General features: G+C 35.1%; 1 protein-coding gene across 13 annotated transcripts in view; it reads left to right on the top strand.

The window, feature by feature from the left end:
* Nucleotides 1-20,494, top strand: part of RALYL (RALY RNA binding protein like) — a 406,719-nt gene that overhangs the window by 299,713 nt on the left and 86,512 nt on the right. For 11 of the 13 annotated variants that reach the window (XM_064649754.1, XM_064649776.1, XM_064649714.1 and 8 more), the window contains one exon: nt 15,242-15,274. The exons of the other annotated variants lie outside the window; for them this stretch is intronic. In XM_064649754.1, the coding sequence (XP_064505824.1) occupies nt 15,242-15,274 (33 nt within the window). The remainder of the gene's footprint in view (nt 1-15,241; nt 15,275-20,494) is intronic. 13 annotated transcript variants of the gene reach the window in all.

Here is a 20,494-nt window from a genome sequence, read left to right as displayed (position 1 = left end):
CCCTCCCTTATTACACCACAATTATCTCAACCCATGAGATTTTTTCACTTTTGCTCTCTCCTTAATGCCAGTAGGGGACAGTGGTAGGGGAGTGAGAAAGTGACTATGTGGGTGCTTAGCTGCTGGGCAGGGTCCACCCCCAAGACTAAAAAAGTTAAGAGGGAAATGGTTACGTTACATTTGATTTGCACTAAGAAAGACATTGGTTAAAAATTTAGTTGTTACAAAATAGTCACTGTTAAAAGGAAGGACTGTGAGCAGTAGAAATAGGATAATGGATTTCAGAAAGGACACCGAGTAAGTAGGATATCTTGGAAAGAAATTTGAGGGACAATAGAAGTGCAGCAAAACTTGCATTCACTGTGCTTAAGGTAGAGCAGAAAATTCTCCTGAAGCAGAAGAAGTTGAACAAAGGAATAATATGGCAGCATCAAGGTTCTTTGACACCCTGAAAAGTGAAGAGGAATTGTACAAAATGTGGAATCAAAACCCCATGAGTGGAAGTAAGTAGAAAAGAAGAGCAGAGTCATCTAACAAGATGTCAGAAAGGCTAAAGCACATAACAGTATAAAAGGTAGCAAAAAGATTGTCATTAGACTAACTTCCTCTGATTTTTGATACTGCTGTTAGTTAGCAGGAAAGGAGATTAGGTAGCAGTGATACAGAAAAGGCTTTTTTTACATCAGCAAAAGTGGCTAGTTGATCAGCTATTTAAGAAAATCAATTTTAACCAGAGGGTGTGCAATAAAAGAATTGGCTAACCAGTGTTTGACTAAATGAATTTATTGGAAATGCTATGATGAGATTCACTGTAGTGTGTTCAAAGGACTAACTGAATCTGCGTGTGGACTGTTAGTGACTGTTTTCAGAAGCTTATAGAGGTTATGTAAGGTAAAGAAACAGTGGGTATGGGCAGGTGTTATACCCATCTTTAAGAAGAAGACAATCCAGAAAATTATCAGGTGAGCCCAGCCTTAATTCCAAGAAATGTGCTAGAACGCATTATTAGCAATCAATTTATCAACACTTAGAGGATAATAAATTGGTAAAAAAATCAGGAGCAAATTATGTTGAAGCAATATAATTTCCTTCTTTGACAAGATAGCAGATTTAGTGTATAAAGAGGAAACTGTAGATTTGCTATATAGTCAATTAAACAAGTTTTGACACTTACAATGTGGGCAGTTTTCATAAGCCTGCTCAGGAAATTTGCCTAGAAAAACTGTCTTAAGGTAGATATCCAATGGGAAAACAGTGGCTGTGTACAGCATAGTATTAAGGATAACACCTATCATTTGTTCAGTCTCCTTTGTTACAGATATTTAAATGATACTTTAGAGACATTTAAGAACAGTTTTAAGGTAAGCAAGCAGGACTGCTGCACAGGCTCATGATTTTATTTATTTTGAAGTGCCTGAGACTTCAAAAGTGTTCAAAGGACTCTGCACCTCAGAAAAGAAGTCTGTATCACATTTACAGCTGGATATACACATAAGTCATTAATACAGAGCAACTGTTGTCTGTGATGTGTTATATCCACATAATTTGCTTGTGTGTCCAAGTCATTAGATCCATTTTTGCCCATAATGTTATGAAGATACTTGGTGTTATCTCAGTTCAGGATCTACATTCCTTTTTTTAACCTTTATAGTTTTATGATCTGTGTGATTTTTGGATTAGTCCGTAAAAATATTTTGAGAACAGAAAGATTTAAGCTTTGCTTCAGAAAGCTGCTAAACACATTATTAATTTTAAGTGTACTCACTGAACGGTTAAAGATGTGATTAGGGTAGTGCTCAGGAATCTGTTAAAATCTCACACAGCTGTGAGCTCCAGCAGCATTCCTCCTACTTTGCATTGCTGTTCAGTATGTGAGGGGTGAACCTAATCCCAAAAGGTTCAAAATCATTCTGAATTTTCTTTTTTAGCCCAGCAATTCTGCAGAAAATCAAATGCCTGAAAAATCTGCATCTTAAAATTGTTTTGCATCTTGTTATACGGGTCTAGCCTCCAGCAGAAGTTAATTTTACTGGCTGATCTTCATATCTTTGAAACACAAGGTGAAGATTAGAGGTGCTGACACAAATGTGTTAAAGCACTCTTTAGGAGCAATATTGTGGCAAAATAAAAGATCACAGTTTGTCTTTTTAATTTAGTGGTGTTTTGATCAGTATTTCGTTAAAGCAACTCTGTGTCAGCATATGAAAGCCCTTTTACTGGTTGTTTTTTTTTCCTCTGTGTTTATGCTCCAACATACCAAAGTAGATTCAAGTGCAAATACTCTGATGGAATGGTATTCTGTTTCTCTACTTCATAAAAGAATGTTTTAACTATTTGTTGTTTGTTTCAGTCCACCACCATGTTATATGAGGTGTTAAACACATGCCTGAAAGCTTTTGCTCCATTTTGGAGGCCTTTGCTATGGTTGGTAAAATAGGATAAGGCTCTTATGGTTCCTCATTCTGAAGGTTGCTAATGGCTGCATTCCCAGTTGCTCCAAGCCCCAGGACAGGTGGAGCAGAGCCCCCATGCACACACTGCCTGTGTCTTGCCTTCCCTCAGGACATGTGGCATGTCCTTTCTGTATGGCTGTCCGTATGGGGGAGTTGGCTAAAAGTCTTCTCTGGCACCCCTCTAGCAGTAACAAGGCTGAGAGGATTTGAGAAGGATGATGGGGGCATCTATTTTTGAGTCTTTGGAAATAACAAAAGCACTGTGCTACAGGCTAGCAGGATGGTCTGATTTTTAGAGGCATGAAAATGAGCACAGCTTTTGCAGACCCTGCTGCATGATGTGGTGCTGAAGACAGCATGGAGAAGCAAAAATATTGTAGTGGTACTGATACAACTGGGAGCAAACTGTCCCAGATCACTTACATGTCTGCTTTCTGGGAAAACTAGTTAGTTTACCAAAGAAAAATCCACAGGAGTGAACTGATATTTGTATAACATAGGAAAGAAGGGACCAGGATTTGAAAGAAAACTGAAAAGGCAAGTTACTGGGCACTGCCAGGCTATCTAGTCACTGTCTTTCCTCTATAGAGTTTAATGTTGTAGTTAACCTATAAATATTTCCAAGACTGATTTAGCTAAGATGAACCCTCCCCATGTGGATTATTTTCACCCCTGTCAAACTCCAAGTTTCCTTAGGCCACAGTAAGCAGAACTGGCCATAACCCAGTGCCACATCTTGAAGGCTCAATGAGGAGTTACTTAAGCCCCACCCCTCCCTGTATTCCTACTGCTGGCTGGGCGTAGTGCTGCCTAGCCTGAGATCCATGCTGCTGAGGCACATCCTGGATAGAGACAATTAGCAGGATGGATTTAGCGAATAGATTAACAAAGCCAGGAAAAATTGAGTGAAATCACCTCTCACCATGTTGCCTTGGCTGGCTGGAAAACACCTGGTGGTGGTTGAGTTCCCACAGCACTGCCCAGCTATAGCATATGGTGACCCTCTGAAGACTTCCCACGAGGACAAGTTTTTTCCAAGCTGGTCTCTGAAATTTCAGGCAAACAGTTCAACACTCCTTGAGCAGTATTAGATAGCACAGTCATTTCCCATTACCAATAACTTCTCCATGTAATTCAATTGAAATGTGTATTAGTACACTCGATTTAACATGCTACTAATTAGCTATATTAAGCAGCTTTTACTTTACAATTTCATGTTTCATGGCCTCTGGAAGACATTATTTTATTTAAATGCCTAATATTAGTATTCTGGAAAGAGATGTTCTTTTATTTACATGGCATGATTATTTTTTATATCAAGTTTATTTTTCTTTGGCACAAATATTTTATCAATTTCCTCAGTACATTTTTTTTTTATAATCTCCATCACAAAACTGATTGAATTATGTTGCACATCTTGCATTTCCTTTGGTTTTATCTTACCACAGAGGCTGAAAGAATTGTTTACAGTCTTTCACTCCTTGATCTCTGCTTCTTACCTTTATTGCAAGATATTGTTTATAAAGTTTGGTATGGTTTGGTTTGCCTCTTAGTCTGCAGAGCCATCCTTTATTTTGAGTTGTTTTTCTGAGCACTCCTGGGCATCCTTCATTTCAGAAGAAAGGATGAAAAGGACAGTGATGGTCAACTTGATTGTGTCTTCTGTTGTAGGAGTCTTCTTGAGATCAGTCTTCCCACTGAAAGCATTAACATAATCTCAACAAGTTCTATGCCAAACAAGCATTACTATTCTATTTGAATACTCCAGTATTTTGCATAATTGCTGTGGTAGTGTGCCACTGAGAGTCTTTTATGCTTAAACCTACTGGCATATAACAAAAATAACTGCAGGCATAAGGATCTTTCTTGGTTGAATATTGTCCTAGATTTCCAACAACATTTTTCTTTATTCTTTCATTTTCTTAATGAATTTGTGTGTCCGTTACTATCACCAACCTACAAAAGCCTGAAGACACAGTCCAGAAAAGAGAAAATAAATCTGATAAAGTATTTTCTGATGCTTTACTTTTGCATTAAATTGTGATTATGACTCCTACTTTATTCTACATACTGAATGAAAAAAATTATTTATGCCTATGGAACATAGGCATGGAACATAATCTTTCAATTGCTATGTCATATTGAGATCACACATAGTGTGATATTTCTTTTTAATCAAAGTGTTTCCTTTTTTTACAGAAATTTATCTTCCTGATGCTTTTGATTACATTTTTTCATGAAAAAAAAGCTATTTCATTTCAGTTCAATGAAATGAATCTGAGCGTTGCTGTGCACCTCTTCCCCTGACAAAAGATTTAGCTTCCATAAAAAAAAAAAAACACATTCCCAGGCATATTTAAATGGAGATAATTTTAACTCTGGTAGGATATCATTTACATTAATTTCATCAAAAAATGTTCCTAGTTACCACATTTGAAGCAGTCATTACTGTACATAATAATAATAATTTAGTCTGAAATTCTCACTTAAACTTCCCAAAAAACAGTGAAAATTTTCCTGGGTTGAGAACTTAAGTAGCATTCTCAATTATATTAAAAATCTTAAATGGTACAAATACCAAGCTACAGCAGATCCAGTGATTCAGTTTGCTCTGAATCACTTTATTTTTTGTTTGCTTACTTATTTTCTTTCAAGGAAAAAGCCCCATGTCAAATAACTAATATCTCAGGAATAAGAAAAAAATATCTCATGAAGGAAGGCAGCACATGCAGGTCTGCATTTCTGAATTATGTTGATGTAATTGCAATCAATTTGGTCACACAGATGTTGAAAAAATCCATTTACTTAGAGGGGCTGGCAGAACCTCTCATATGATCCAGACCATGAATGTGCAGCATTTTTTTTTAAATCTTGCCCTTCATTATTTTAAAAATACTGCTAGTTCCCTTTTAGAAGGTATCTCTAGTGACTAGGGCAGGTTTTCCTTGTCAGATTGTCACTTTATGCTAAACCTTACATTTTTCTTATGTTTGTTTTTATTCACCTTCACGAGAGTTTTTAAACTATGGTCTTGACTTGGAGCCATGCCTTTGTTACAAACTCCCCACAAGTTACTACTTAGACTTACATAGCCTTTACTCAGGGCTTTTTTTTAGTTTGTTAAAAGGAAGCCAGTGATACCAGCTTACACACATCTGCACAAGAGCTGCATCCCTTTTCCTAGCTCAGTACTTTTCCTCTTGCAGAAGGTGATATATAGTATCATATGACTGATGTTTTCTTCCACAAAATCCAAGACTCCATAATCACACTCAAAACCAGAGATTAGCAAATTTGCAGAATAGTCTGTTCTCTTATTATTGCTTCTTCTTTTTTCTTGGTGTTTAATTTTCTTTCTTACTTTTTTCATCTGCTATGAAACCTGAGGCAATATACTATAGCTGAAGTAGCTGGCTGTAAATCTATCTTATTTTTTTCATGATTTTTAATCACTGTTTGTACCACAGGGGAACAGAAAACATATTCACAACCTTCTGATCACATTGAAATTACTATGATTCCTTTCTTATACAAGAATTTATGCTACTAATACAAATGAAAAAAACTTTGGCATATAAATCAAAAAGTAAATTCCTAACAGATACAGAGAATTGATGGGTTTCCCTGCAGGCAAACAGAAATTGTACTTTTAGTCATGCATTCACTTTAAATCTTGACAGCCTAAGCCCTGTTCCTATCGCTTATTACATGTGAAATTTCTACCCTTTATTACTGTATGGCTTCTTGAATTTTATTTAAGAAACAGAATTGGGATTCAGGATCTTGTCATTTGTATGAAGATGATGTCTTCTGTAGGTATTCTGCTGTATTTCAGTTGGGCTAAAAAGAGAAAGGATAGTACCTTCAACATATTAACAACCTTCAGAAACAGACATCATGGTATATTTTCTACATTTGAGTTTTAGTGAAACAGGCATCATGGAAATAGTATCCAGATTTGCAGGCACTGCTCTTTGGAAACTGTCTAATTAAGTCTTAAAAATAAGGACACAGGGTTTATGACACAGGATAGAGAAGAGCCTGTCCTGACAACACAAATAAACAGTTCATAAATTCTTCATTTTTGGGAATTTAGTAAACCCTTAATGGTTGCAGTAATCAGAGATGCAGGAGAAAGCTGTGCTTCAGAGAACCACTTAGTGTATTTGCAATTAGGCATTGCTTCTCACATAATGTAACAGGCAGTAATTCAGTACTGCAAGGGCACTGTTTAGGTGGCTTACAAAGAGCAATAGAAATATGATGCTGGGTTATAGATTTAGTAGTCTGTGAATAAATAAGTAAGGCTGGATAAATGAAAGACTGTAACTTGTTATATATTTTAAACTCTCATGAATAATAGCAGAAGAAGTAATTTAAAGTATACTTAATTTAAAAGAAAATGGATTATTAAGTAATATTACAAATAGCATAGAAGGCTGTGTGCGACACAGAGGGATAATAGCAATATATTGATATGCAGTGAATTATTAACAATTAAATTACTCTGCAAGTTTATTTCTTGGTGAATCCTGTTAGTCTTGGAGCATACTATCTGAAAATATGTTATTCAGCCTGCCAGGACTGATACTTAGATAGTGCTGTTGATGCATAATGTCAAATGTAATTTTATTTTTCAAAGAATAAGTTACAAATTGCATGCCTTTTTGGTAGATTATGTTGTTGGTATTCCAAAAACTTCTTGCAAAAGCATTGGCTATTTTATTGAAAAGTGACAAATCACATAAACATATGTAATTTATTATGAGTCCTAAGAAATGAGAAATTTCTAATATCTACTGGCATAAAAGTTGTGTGGCATTTCTCAGTCTTGCACGAATGAGATTATTCTAGGAAACAGCATGATAAACATGAATCTTACATTGCCCCTCCTGTAACTGCTTTTAAGTGTAGTGTCATCGAGGGAAAGAGGATATTAAGCCTCTACCCTTGGGATCCTCAAAGGCAACGCCTGCATTAACCTTCATCTATTTGTGACTGCAAATAGCCACTCAGTGAAGTAGTATTGATTGTGTGCATTAGATCAGTCAACACTGTTTTGTTCAGCCCACCCTGATGAACTCATTCTAAATGTTTTTAGATCAGTACATATTGACCTGAATGTTCTTACTCTGATTTAGAGCAGAAGAGAGTCAGGTGATATCAGCTTCATGCAAAGAATGATTAAAGCTGTGAGGAAAAGAACTCTAAAGCACACTAAGTGCTACACTATTTTTTGTTACTTTCATTCTCCAGGGTTTGTTTCCTTTACTTGCTTGAACAAAGGTATCAAATTGAGCATGTTTTCAGTTTGGGAAGGGGATCAGAGTTAAGTGTTCTTTCCTGAAGGAAAATGAATTCCTATTCTTGATTCTCACAAGAATCTCATTTTGAATCTGAGCATGAATTTCTTCATGGCTGGAAACATCACATACATGTGGTGTATGGGTTAAATACAGTTTAGCTTATCACTTTGGCAACATGAGACTTCTCTTGGGTGGCGTGGGAAGAAACTGCAATCCATAACTATCTAAGAAGGTGTTCATATGTAGAGTCTGAATGAATCTCTCCAAGTCACAACTTAGTTTTCCTCAGACATACTACCAGGATTTATGTCAGCTATGAGAATCCATGCCACTGTTTATATTATCTTTGCAATTATTGGATTCATAAAGAAAAATACAGTAAAGTCAGGTAGAAAGTATAATGAGCTACTGCAACTTTATTAGATGGATGTGTTACTATTTTTTAGTTCTATCTCTCTGAAATAATATATTATTATGCAGCCTTTAAATGACTTAGAATTTTTATGTTTTTCTCTCTTCTTGCTGCCTAAAATTTAGGCCACCCATTAATGAGTGTTACTGGAAACGACTTCCTTTACAATTCTTCTCCATGCCACCCTTTCCTACCACAATCCAGAAACCCTTCCATCCCATGTGTTATAATGGCAGTGCTTTCAGTATCCAATATGACAAAGGACATTTGTACTGGTATATCAAACTAACTTTTGCATATGTTGATTTATGTCTCATCCTAACCTCTTGCTGTTATGAAAATCAGTATAGGGAAGAGGCAGTCTCTAAAGCACTTTCTCCCTGCATTGAAAGCTACCTTTTATTCAATTTTTCAACAGTCAAATTTTAGAGATAATTCTGAACAGATTATTAGTTGCATTTTGCTAACTGATGGCTAAAAGATTCTCTCTCCTGACAACACATAGGCTAATAAATCCTAGAAGCCTCTGAAACTTGTGATTATGTCAAGATGTTCAAGTTTACAAATTATGTAAGATATAGATTTTGCTAGGAAATTAGTTAAATTTGGTTATATGCTATGCACATTTGTAAAAAAATCATGTTATAGACTAAGGCAGAAGAAATTAAAAGGGACAAACCTTGTTTTACCTAGGGCTGACTTTGAAAACCCCCATAGTATTGCATCAGGTTTTCAGAGCACAGTTCCAGCATGCTGGGTTAGGCAGCTTGACATCAGGTGTTGCCGACAGCATCCTGTGCTAAGTGTTTCCTCAAAACCTTTTCCTGCACAGAGTGCTGTGACACTACCAAATCATGGGTTTAGGTGCTAAGTGGAACTGGCTAAATAAAATGCATTGCATCAGTAGTCATTGCTTTTCGCAAGTTTTTTAAAAAATAAAGTTAAATTAAATTAAATTAAATTAAATGACTTGGTATTTTTGCACATATGTTTTTGTTGTCCGGACATTTGAAATGCTTAAAAATCATGTGATATATGTATGCTGAGCCAAATATTCCTATTCTTTTCACTTTAAAACACTTAAAAGAGTAAAGGCAGCTCCATTTTTCAGCATATTAAATGCAGAGTGCGTAAGTGCAAATCAAACCCAAGGGTAAGCAGAAGCACTCCTAGACAGAAAATGCTCAAACCATGCTATCTCATGGGGATCAACCATAATTTCAGTTTTCTCCATCGCCAGAAATTAGGTTTTGTAAGATCCACATAACCTACAGATATCTTGGAAAGTTAAGTTCTTCAACTTTTTCCTCATGGATCTGGGGAAAACCTGATGCTTCAAGAAGTGTTCTAAGTTATTCTCAATGTTAAATAATTAACCTTGAAAGAAATCATAGAATATGAGAAAAAAATGTGTAATTTTTTGTCAGTCAAAATGCTTAATGTGTTGTGATACTTTCATAAGGGATTAAATATATATTATACATCTATTAAGGATTATGTATAGATCTGCATATAGAGAGTCTAATAGCCAAAGGGATAATCTTTTTTGAGTAAAACACTGTTTATCCCCAGAGTGTTTACTAGTGTAGTAGCTTCCTTACTGAATAAATTCTTCAGTAATCAGTAACATTTAGTTTTAGTGAACTTATATATTCCAGTTGTGAACTTTGATTAACTATGATCTGAAAGTAGAAGAGCTAAAGCATGTGATGATTTAAGGACCCTTCTTGATCAGTTCTGAGGGAACATGTTTTAATATGTCCCCATAACTAGCATTCTGTTACTCAGTTCTTCCTCTCTTAAAACTTTTCTTTGCAATACCCAGCCAGTTATCCTTCATTCCATAGATGTATAAAATAGTTCTTGTTCTCAAATTCTCACTCTGCTTTTCTCTTTTAAATTTAATTACACTGACTTCAGACTAATTCTCCAGTTTATCAAACAAATTTCAGATTTTAGCTCTGTTCACTGATCTGGTTAAGAATAGCTTTTTGTGAACTATTTTACACACAGTCTCTTTTTTTGTTGTTGTTGTTGAAATCATTTCTGCAAACCAAAACTAAATATAGTGCTGAGTGTTCGTATTACTTAACATGTCCCTCTTTCCCATTGGTGAAATTCTTTGTGCATGGCCATGTTGGGGTTATATCATATTTTCCCAGTTTGATTATGAGACTCCAATATAAGGCAATATAAAAATCTTTAAAAATCATATTAATTCTTGCCTATTATCTGCCTCATCTTTTCTCTACTAAGTCAGTTATCATGTCAAAGGAGTAAGTTTGCACTGAGAACTGGCATTTCGAGTTTATGATACTTTGTTTCCATCCATGGTTTGAGTGATGCATTTTATTTTGTGCTAGAATTTTTATGTTTCAATAAATAAGAGAAGTACTTAGCTTCCAGGGAACTGCAAAAAATATATATACAGGATTTTATATTACATGATAGTCATGAAAACAATTTGTTGTTTTTCTAGTCAGAGTCATCAACGTAAACCACCAGCTGGAAGTGGAACTTATTAAATTTATTAGGAACAATTGTAAAAGTTAACATAAACCTGTAAATTATTCTTCCATTCCTTCTACTTCTGAGACACTTCTAACAAATTAGATCTTCTATACAGTTGGTTTACCATTTATTTATTCCAGAATATGATGGTGTTTCTTAATAAAACTTGCCAACATTTATAAAGATATTTATGGAAGCTTCAGAAGACAAAATGGGCTTATTTTTTAATTCTATCAAACAATGGTTACTGACAGTGTCCAGAAAAATTATCTTGAATTGAAACTATTTAAGTCACAGAAACCAGGAAGGAAGGATAACCTAGTGTACACAAGCAATTGTTATTTCAGAATAAATAGATAGTGGAAGTTACATGAAATAATATTTCTTCTGTAAATTAAAGGCATGATTTTGTTAGGCTTGCTTGCATTGTATAAAATATTTGGAGTTAGCAAAAGTTATAATGCACATGCTTTAAAAAGAAAGAAATTACATGACGATATGTGAGTAATGCTACTTAAAAGTTTCTGAAGAAAGATGTTTTCTGATCGCTTCAAACCATGAACTCAAAATGCAACCTTGTTTGATTATTCTAAATTGCAAACTGCTTCATATTCCTTCAAAAGGTCTCTCGAGTTGTTCTTGTAATTTAAAAATTTCATTCCTTGGTAAACAGGGTGAACCATAAGTCTGAATATTCGACTACACATATTTCTGCTAAATATGTGGTTCCTGCTAAAGCTTTGATTCCTAAAGCTGTACAGCACAAAAAGACAGACATAACTGTCAGGTAAATAAGTCTGCCACATAAGTCAGTCAAAATACATATTTACACTTTCCTGAAGTCCAAAATATTTTTTAGGTGGCCTGAGTTTCCTATATGTCTTAAATGAAAATGCTTCCAATCCCCTTGAAAACTACTCTCACTATTCATTTGTTTTATAGTCAAACAGAAAATGTGTGATGTCGACAACAACTTCCGTAATCTTCCTTGGGAATTCTGTTATGACGATTTTTACTCAAAATGGTGAATCACCAAAAAAAAAAAATTGGGCTCCTGGCCATTACTTTCCCTGATTCAGGGCAGACAGTTTTGTTATATCAACAAGTTAGAATAAGAATCCTAACAAATGCCCTAAATTCCACATGTTTTTCTTGCTAAGTCCTTAGAGATGAAATTATGTGACCAACACAAGAGGATCATGAAAGTCATGAATGATCATGAATCAATAGGAATATATTGATGCATAATGAATTGTCTTGGAGAATACTTGGCTAAAATCTATTTGCTTGTGTACAGCATTGATATTGTTAGAAATGTTATCCACTTTGTCCTGTAAATAGTTTTGGGAAGGAGAGGTGACGATTCTTTAACAATAAATTATATGGACTTATGTATCCTGTCTCAGGCCTCAGATGTGAAGAAACATCTTGCCTGTAATCTTAATAGGACAATAATTCGAAGACAACAGATTTTACTTTTGGACCTTCTTGTCCCTAAATGATTTGTTTAAAAGTCAAAGAGGAATTCACATGCCCTTAGTCTAGGCACGTTTCCTTGTATATTTGTCTGCAAACCTTGAAAAATTTGTCTATATCTGGATGTTCAGTCAAAGATGGGATTTTTGATAATTGGCATTAATATAAGCAAACTTAGCAGCAAAGAAAATAACAAAATGCACAATCGGGTTAATCAGATCTTGTAAAGTATCTCTCCAAGACAAGGTTGCAAGGGTTATAATACTAAATGGGAATTTTCTAGAGCCCTTATTTTAAACTGTCACAGAGTGTGACAGTACTGTAACATATCAATGCGTATAAATTGATTGCCTATGCCTGTTCAGTTTACAATGATTGATTTTAATTGAGGAATTCACATAGTGTAAACATTCTTTTTCCTCCTGCAAAACTTATCTATTATATGTAGATAAGAAAGTCAGACCTTTCAGAAAATCTTAGCTCAGAATCAAAGGGAAACACAAACTCGGTCTGCCATGTCCCAGTCATGCTACCGATTAGCCTTCCTCCTTCCTATCCAAACTGATATATTGCCTTGACATACTGACAAACCGAAATTTTCTGATAGGAACTCTATTCCAGGAAAGAAAGAAAAAATCTCAATCTCTTCTGCTTCACTCCCATTCCTGTACAATTAAAACACGATTCCCTTTGTTTACTGTCGAACCTAGTATTTTTTGTGCACTCAATACATTTTTGCAAAAAAGGCAGTTTCTGTTTTAAGATTTTTCCTGGAGGTGTATGAGATCCATTCTCAAAACTTATCAGGATTACTATTTATGCAATATCATATTTAATTATGCAAGAATTCCTCAGAACTCCGGAGAATTCAGTGCACATTAGGTTGATACTCTCAGGCTCATGCTGTGACTCCTGTGCAGGGCTAAGGGTTGGACTTGAAGATCCTTGTGGGTCCCTTCTAATTCAGCATATTCTGTGAATCTGTAAAAGACCTATTATATGTATTGATAAATGTCACCAGTAAAGATGATATGGGATGTTATTTTATAATGTGTTGCAGTTTTAAAACCTTGATATTAATTTGCCATATACTGCATTACCAAATAAAAGGCCAACAGATAATTGTATTTCTTTACTATGAGGAACACTTGAACTAATTAAAAGTAATGCAGCAAATTATCTAAAACCATTTAGTCAAATATACTAGAGAGAGGTCAAACCTAGGGCAGCACTCATTAAATCAAATTGAATTCCATCTTGAAAATGGATTTCAGATAGATTTTTAATTGCAGTATTTTGTCCACAGGGCATTCTATCACAGACTTTTTGTTTGCCAGTAAAATCCTCCAGAATGTCCTCCATCAGGATAGTGCCAGGTTTCTCTTCATTATAAAATTTTTGTATTATGAAGTATATAAGTATGTTCTGAGGCTTTCATTCTTTGCTCATCTTGCTCATAGTTAATATCTCCAGCCAAACACTGAGTGCTTCCCATCTCTGGTTCATTTCATTAAGCACAAACCCAGAAAACAAAACAATAACACTTGTGCACAGAGGCTGCAGCAGAAGGATGAAACCCCCACTTGAAGGGCCCTGTCACTTTATTGCTCTCTGGCAGCACTGCCTAAACACAAAGAATGCCAAGCTCAACATTTTCTTGGGACTGCCCTGGATAAGCATCCCTGTGACCACAAGGATATGCAGCTTTGGGTTTCTACTGTACTTCTAGGTATATGCAGAGCCATCAGTGTTTCCCTCTTATATTCTATTAGTTCCATGTGGATCTCAACCCCAGAAAGAAAAAGAAAGGTGAACTATAGTCATTAGGATGACAGAGAAGTTACTGTGTTTTCAATATATTTTGGCTTTTAGATAATGGCAATAACTAATCTGGTCTATTGGTTTGTGAGTTTTTTGGACAAGACCTTTGCTGAATAATAATTGCCAATGAACTTGGTTTTTCTACATAGTTTCAGGAAAGTTTTCTTTCTAAAAACATTTATTATTTATAGTACCTTTACCTTACAATTAGTCCTATTTACAATTTTATTTCAGTTATTTTGTTGTGCATTTGAATTTGTTTCAGATTCATAAATTAAATATTCTGTTCTAGATATGCTATAGTTTTCTTAAAGGCTACAAAGAGACATTAATGACCTGAGGGGGGTTATTTGCTCTTCCTCCTGACACAGTACTCTCAGTGGAAATTATCACAACAGAACACTTTTGCATGTCATGTAACCACTCAAAATTACTGAACTTTAAATATGCTTTAAATATGTTTATGAAGGATCCTAAAATCACATACTAATGGTCCCATAAAGCAGCTGATATTAGTAAATTTGGCGCAGCGAGAACACAATAAAAAATTAAGGGCAGCCAGTTGTACGTACTACAGCAGAAATACTGTCTGATAACATAGATGAGGACTCTTCCATCTATCTTGGTTGGGTGGAAAGTAGTAATAGAAGAAGCTCCTGCCAGTGTGCAGGTGGTGCATCTCCTCACAGCAACAACAGCAACAGCAGGGAGTTGGGGAACACTTTTATCAACTGGTTTTAGAACTGGGCATGACTTTGGATCTACCAAACCGGTGACATCCATCTCCACACAGTGCTGATTCAGGCCAATGTGCCAGAAGTTCTCATAATCATGAAGTGACCATGTCATATGAGCATAGGATGCTGGTAAGCAAAAAAAAAAAAAAAAAGAATAAAAAAGGTGTTTAAAGTTAAAAAACCCCAAACTAACATTTTACATGAAAAGCGCAATAAAAAGGACAAAGTATTTCTTGTTCACTTTAGCCATTCCACGTAAATATCTACACAAGTCATTTGAATCTGTGAAATTTAAAGGGCCTAAAAGTGCTACTTTGTAAATAATTGTTTTCTAAGCCAAAATTCAGTTAGGTTAATGGGATTTTTTCTGAGTTAAACTCCTAGTATAATGGATCAACCCCTTCTATTGCTGCTAAATTGCGTCATCAAGTAAACTTGATACTGAGAGTGGCTGTTTTAGATTTATTGTATAATTTTTCTGAAGTACAAAAAATATATATTTAAAACTTGTTATTTACTTGACAGACTTGAATCAAAGGAGCCTTTCCTGTCCGTTGGGTAAGTAGAAATCTGTATATTTTCACGGATATTGATATAATCAATTACCAATTATCATACATTATAATTTATGAGATTATGTTGAGCGTAAATTTCAAAATTATGGCTGTTTACTATACCTAAGCTTAGAATAAGTTAATTTTAGTCAATCAAGTCAGCAGTCATGGAAATTTTCTTTCTAAAAAAGTACTAAGAAGTATGTTTTGCCTTTATTAACTAAGCAAAAGTTATGCTAAAATACATGTGGGAGTTAAATGTTGTATTAAAAGGTAGCTGATTTATTAATTTATTTTCACTGATCTTCCAGTCAGAAACCCTTCCAAATATCATCTGTATCATCTGTCAAAGCCCATGAAAAAATAATTGATAGTTTCTTTTAGAATAAAAAAAAATTGTGATACTTTGGTAACAGAAATAATCAAATTTATAAAATAGAAAAAATTCACATTTTTAGCTGAATTATAGATCACTACACTGATTTGCATATTACAGCTATTGTCTTACTAGTGTCATAGCCACTTAAATAGTTATATGTTCTCTATATTAAAATAATTCATCATTCTAAAAAATTATTTTTAAATGTGACATATTGTAAAAAAAATCATTCTTTTTTTTATAAAATGATGCCTTGAGGTCCATCTGGTTTTTTGTTTTTTCTTAATTTTTATAGGCATTATAAGTGATGATGATGATGATGATGATAAGTAGTTATATAGCAGAAGTAGATTTAGAAGCAGCAGCCCTTATTCCCTTACCCTTAGCACAGAAGCAACATAGATTTTCAACCCTATCACCCCATTCCATGCTCCTCATATCAATTCTACCCCCCGAATTCCAGTAGAAACATTTAGTCTCTCTTTAAGATAGGCCTGTTCTATTTGGAGAATGCTTGTACCTTGGCCTAAACCGCAAAAGTACAGTCAAGAACTGGGTGAATATATGCCCCCTGTACCTCGAAGAAGATGAAGACTGATGAAGAGGTGGTCTTAGAGACCCCAACCCCCATTCCCAAGGGACGTGACTGAGGGTGGTTCAGGGCAAAAGCCACAGGGTGGGAAAACCTCGGATTGGACAAACAGCATCATAAATCATAACATCTGAGACATGGGGGCACGCACGTCTTGTAATCTTATGCCTAGGCACAAATTAAAACCCTTCCCTTATCTCACCTTCAAAACTAATTTGCGTCAGAGTTTTTTTTCTCCTTGAATTTTCTTTTAGGCATCAAAATATAGACAATATATGTATTAAAGGTAATTATCTGTATATTATTTCTGAGTCTGAAGCTCACTTTTCATGCAGTATTTTACTTTCAGCTTCTTCCTTGAAACTTTCCTAAGTGTACTAACTTCTCCCTCCATGTTTTCCTTCCTTTGTTCACACCATATTCAATGCTATCAAGAACATAAACTTCAGACAAAAGATTCTATGCAAAATATCCTTTTCAGGGTTAGTTCTACCATGTAATTATCAGTGACTTCCAAATCATTGTACTAACCGCAGATCTAAAAGCCAACTTCAAATTCTGAAGTGTGAACTAAAGTTAACAAGTAAGGAAGTGTGTAAATTATGATTAAAATAACTCAACAAATCAGCATAAATAGGACTGAGATATGTCTCAGTTTCCATAGCATAAAGTAACTCTGGTTTGTTTGAGAACATCTTGAATTAATTGCTTGGGGTCTCTACTTTCTACCAACTCAAAATTATTGAAAAATCATTTAAACACTGGAGAAATTGGAGGCGGAGGGCAGGGTGTACTGGTCTTGGTTTGCATGCTTTGAAATGTCCAAACTCATTATCAAATTCAGTCTCTTTTATTATTAACTTTCATTATTCTACTTTATAACTTGTTCTATTGAGTTGGTTTTTTGAGACCTCCACTATCATAATGAAGTGATTACCTGAAAATCTCAACTTTAAGATCAAAAAAGAAGTTTTGTGTCATTGTGGCTGAGGAGCAAGGTTGAAAATATAAAAATCCAGGAAGCAAATAAAGAAGACAATGGTAGCAATTATTTTAATAATAATTGCTACAAAATAATAAATTCTATATTTGTAGTACTTACCATGATCTCAAGAAATGTGCTGGCAATTTTAGCATATCTGGGGATGTCTACCTTGGAGGAGGTATTATTTTTGTGTTTTGCTTTTTAGTTTCTTTCCATATGAACAGATTGGTGGTCACCATGTAAATCCACGTTACCTCCATATAGTCATTGTCTGTGACTTTATTGCTAAAATTGATTCCTCTTAGGAAGTTTAATCTGAGCAAACAGACTTAGTCTCTTTCCAGAACTTTTCAGAAGTTTTACTGTAATATACTTGAATTATTTTATGCAAGTTCACAATGATAAGGGTAGAAAAAAACCAAAAATTAGTCCCTGCCTCTGTGCTACTTTTGCCTTTTACTACTGTATTTCCTCCACCCCAAAAGAGGGCATCAGACAGAGGTTACACCACCATGTTCTGAGGAGGGGCCCATCTCCTCAGTAAAGTCAAAGAGATGCTCCTCCTAGTCCCACAATAACTGGGGGGTTCTTTTTTACAGAGGATGAGCTTTTGTGCCAGGACCTGTATCTGAGGTTTTAACCCAGACAGCTGCAACCACCATGCTTTTAAAATACAGTAAATATTTGCAGAAGAAATGCTGACTTAGCCTCAGTTAGCCTAACACATGGGTACCCTTACTGTCACTTGCAGCCAGGGTTGGTCAAAACACCAATTTGAATTTATGTTGCCTACAGATGGCTGGATCCTGCACACCAGCCTCTCAATCTACCTTCTGCAACACAGATTTGTTCCCACATTTTCATTATACTGCCTGTAGGAGCTAATTAAGCTTTTTCATTTTGCTGTGCCTAAGCACACGACTTGGTGGTGCTTTTCCATTGCTAATTCTTTTGGTAGGGAAGGGAACATGAAGTGTAGCAACCTAGGAGCTCAGGACTGACACAGATTATTGAGCTTTGTATGTATGTGCAGGGCTGCCGTCTTCCCATGAGAGATCTCATAAAGGAAAATAGGTCGATAAAATATTGCATTGTTTCCCCACTCTCAGAAAGGAGCCAGAGAGAAGCAGACTGCACCTCTTACTGTTCTAGTTTGTGTATGGAATGCAGGGAGAGAATAGCTACTGTACTCCCTTGGTAAAGGTAATTCCATTTATCCTTCTTTCTATGCAAAGTGCATAGCAAAGAAGAAAAATTCACTCTCCTTTACTCCCTGTGCAAGACAGGGGCATAATTTGGTACTGAAGTGATACTAAACTCCTTAATTAAAACCTCTAATGGTATCATTCAGGAGCAAAAATTCATCAAGTATACAATCTATTCAGATAAGAGTATCTGAATTCAATATTATGATTTTGGCTAGAATGCAAAGTTGAATTTGAGATTGACATTGAGATTGCCTTTCTTTGCCTCTTAGAGGTGAATATAAAATCCTTAGGGAAGACTGAAACATCTCCTAGTGCTGAATGCTGAGTCATGGCCTGTAGGGGCACACCTCTCCACAGGTGTTATTTCCACACTTATTGGGGTTTCTGTTCATATTCAACCTGAGCAAGACTGAGAGTTTTCTGGACTTTCTATCCTCTTCATGTTATATAGCATTCATGATCATGTATAAAATAGAAGCCATGCAAATAGTCAGAGTGCCTTGAAGACTTTAATATGAAAGGCAGCAGTTTTGGTAAAACTTCACCAAAGTGAAGAATACTGACCATGCATTAAATTAACTTCATGCAGAAAAGTTTGAAAGATTCAGATCTAGAAAGACCAGAGAAATTGAAAGGTACAAAAAAATGGATACTGCAAAAAGAACAAGTGCCAGATCATATCTGTTGTGGCAAAGGATGTATAAAATTTTTTTTAAAAGTATATTTAAAATGCCAACAGTTTTTAATTATTCACATCAACTCTCCATGTTTAGCCATTTCATAATAATAATGGTGCATAATTACCCCTCAACAAAACAGTTAGCATTCTCTCTAGATAATTAGACTGGTTATCCAGTTATTAACCATTCACCAGCAATTTTATGGCATCTGATTTATGATAGTTATCTGCATGTAAAAGTTTTTCACTTGATGAATTTCAGCTAATACTGCATGCAGATTTGTAACCGGTTATTAGTCTAAGCCCTAAAATTAAAAGCTCATTTTTTAAGATACAGCAATGCAGCATCTTTTAAGGCCTGTAATAGTATTATATGGCCAAGAGAGATCATAGTTAATATGTAACTGTCTTGCATAGTAGAAATTCTTTCAATTAATTCTTGTTGGTATCTAATTGTAATTGTATGTAACTTCCATAACAACATTCAATCAACACAGCTTCAACACATGCAGTGGTAGAAAATCCATCATGGCATCCAGTAGGTTTGTCAAACTTTTCAAAATATCTGTCTTCTTTTTTAGATGCCATTTAATAATATGTCCCATATTGTTGAATTCAGAAGAGACAGGAAGAGAGAGAAAGAAACAGCTGATTTTTTCTGAGGCTAGTGAGAACTTAGATTCATCTATTGTTGGCTGCAGAGAATAGGATTACTCCTGCATAAGCAGGCAATAGATGTTAGGTGAGATGGTCTTTGAAAATGCATGTGTTATATAAATATATATATATATATATATGTTTTTATATATAAAAACATCTGGTTGTCAGCTGAGATTCAATGTATTCTCTGACTTTTTCACTTTTTCATAAGTGAAATGAATGCATTGTATGCATTTATTTCATCATGAATAATTGCCTGTCATAGGAGAAAGAAGAGAGATACAAGTAAAATTGGCATTAATTAATACAATTTTTTACATTCTCAGTGAAGAATCTAGAGATCTGTAGGAGCTACTGCTTTCCTCACCCAGGTCCAGTTTCTAGAAAGTATATGATGATAGAAAATACTGAAAAGCCATGTTTTTTCCAAATCACATCCTAATCACATTACCTTTCAAACATAGGTACTTACTACAAGACAGGGCTGGTGAGTTCCGGTTCTTGGAGGCACTTGGAAGAGTTTATAAAATACAAAAATTAAAATTCCTTAATTTTTCCCTCGTAGAATTGTTCTAAGATACATCTAACAACTTGAATTCGTTACCCACATTTTTCCCTCTTTCTTTGTAGTATTTTCTTTCCCACAAGGCCATTGTACAGAATATCTATAGGAAATTCTGAACTCCTACACTGGTTTGAGGACTCTTATCCTGAACAATTG

The sequence above is a fragment of the Pseudopipra pipra genome, chromosome 1 (assembly GCF_036250125.1).
Source record: "Pseudopipra pipra isolate bDixPip1 chromosome 1, bDixPip1.hap1, whole genome shotgun sequence".
In the NCBI taxonomy this organism is placed as follows: domain Eukaryota; kingdom Metazoa; phylum Chordata; class Aves; order Passeriformes; family Pipridae; genus Pseudopipra; species Pseudopipra pipra.
The sequence above is the reverse complement of the archived record's forward strand: the minus strand, read 5'-3'. Positions and strand labels throughout refer to the sequence as shown.